Source organism: Trypanosoma rangeli (genome assembly GCF_003719475.1).
Source record: "Trypanosoma rangeli strain AM80 chromosome Unknown Tra_15.4_contig_00126, whole genome shotgun sequence".
NCBI classification, from domain to species: domain Eukaryota; phylum Euglenozoa; class Kinetoplastea; order Trypanosomatida; family Trypanosomatidae; genus Trypanosoma; species Trypanosoma rangeli.
In genome coordinates this window covers 47,551-48,354 of record NW_021705871.1, presented here as the reverse complement: position 1 = coordinate 48,354, position 804 = coordinate 47,551, and the positions used below count along the sequence as shown (strand labels likewise).

At 66.5% G+C, this 804-nt stretch overlaps 1 protein-coding gene across 1 annotated transcript in view; it reads right to left on the bottom strand.

Annotated features, from left to right (window-relative positions):
• Positions 1-608: 608 nt before the first annotated feature.
• TraAM80_04368 (NUP-1 protein) overlaps positions 609-804 on the bottom strand; it is a gene marked incomplete at both ends in the record, with an annotated part of 2,445 nt that continues 2,249 nt past the window's right edge. The window contains one exon of the mRNA XM_029381301.1: positions 609-804. This exon is cut by the window's right edge and continues 2,249 nt beyond it. Within this exon, the coding sequence (XP_029238854.1) occupies positions 609-804 (196 nt within the window).

Below are 804 nucleotides of genomic sequence, written 5' to 3'. Positions count from 1 at the left end.
ACCGCGCTCCGCGGAAAGTTGCTCAACTGTTGCACGGGCTCCCGACAACTCTTCACGCAAAGACGGCACTTCGGACGCATCCGCACCACGCGCAGCCCGCAGCTCCTGCTCCAGCTCTGCAACACGCTTCTCAAGCTCGGACGACCTCCCGGCCAGAGCCTCGCGCTCCTCGGCGAGACGCTCCAGTGCTGTCAGCGCGGTGTCAGCGGAACGAGATGCAAAAGCAGGCTCGCAACGCTCCTCACAGACCCTGAGCCTCTCAGCCAGCTGTGTCGCCTCCTCCTCGGCCTCGCGGAGACGGACCTGCGTCTCCTGCAGCTCCACGGTGAGCGCTTCCACCACCGGCCCAGAGGCATCGGCACTGCTCTCCAGGCGGGCAACGGCTGCCGTCAATTCCGCCAATCGTGCCGCCTGTGCACCGCGCTCCGCGGAAAGTTGCTCAACTGTTGCACGGGCTCCCGACAACTCTTCACGCAAAGACGGCACTTCGGACGCATCCGCACCACGCGCAGCCCGCAGCTCCTGCTCCAGCTCTGCAACACGCTTCTCAAGCTCGGACGACCTCCCGGCCAGAGCCTCGCGCTCCTCGGCGAGACGCTCCAGTGCTGTCAGCGCGGTGTCAGCGGAACGAGATGCAAAAGCAGGCTCGCAACGCTCCTCACAGACCCTGAGCCTCTCAGCCAGCTGTGTCGCCTCCTCCTCGGCCTCGCGGAGACGGACCTGCGTCTCCTGCAGCTCCACGGTGAGCGCTTCCACCACCGGCCCAGAGGCATCGGCACTGCTCTCCAGGCGGGCAACGGCTGC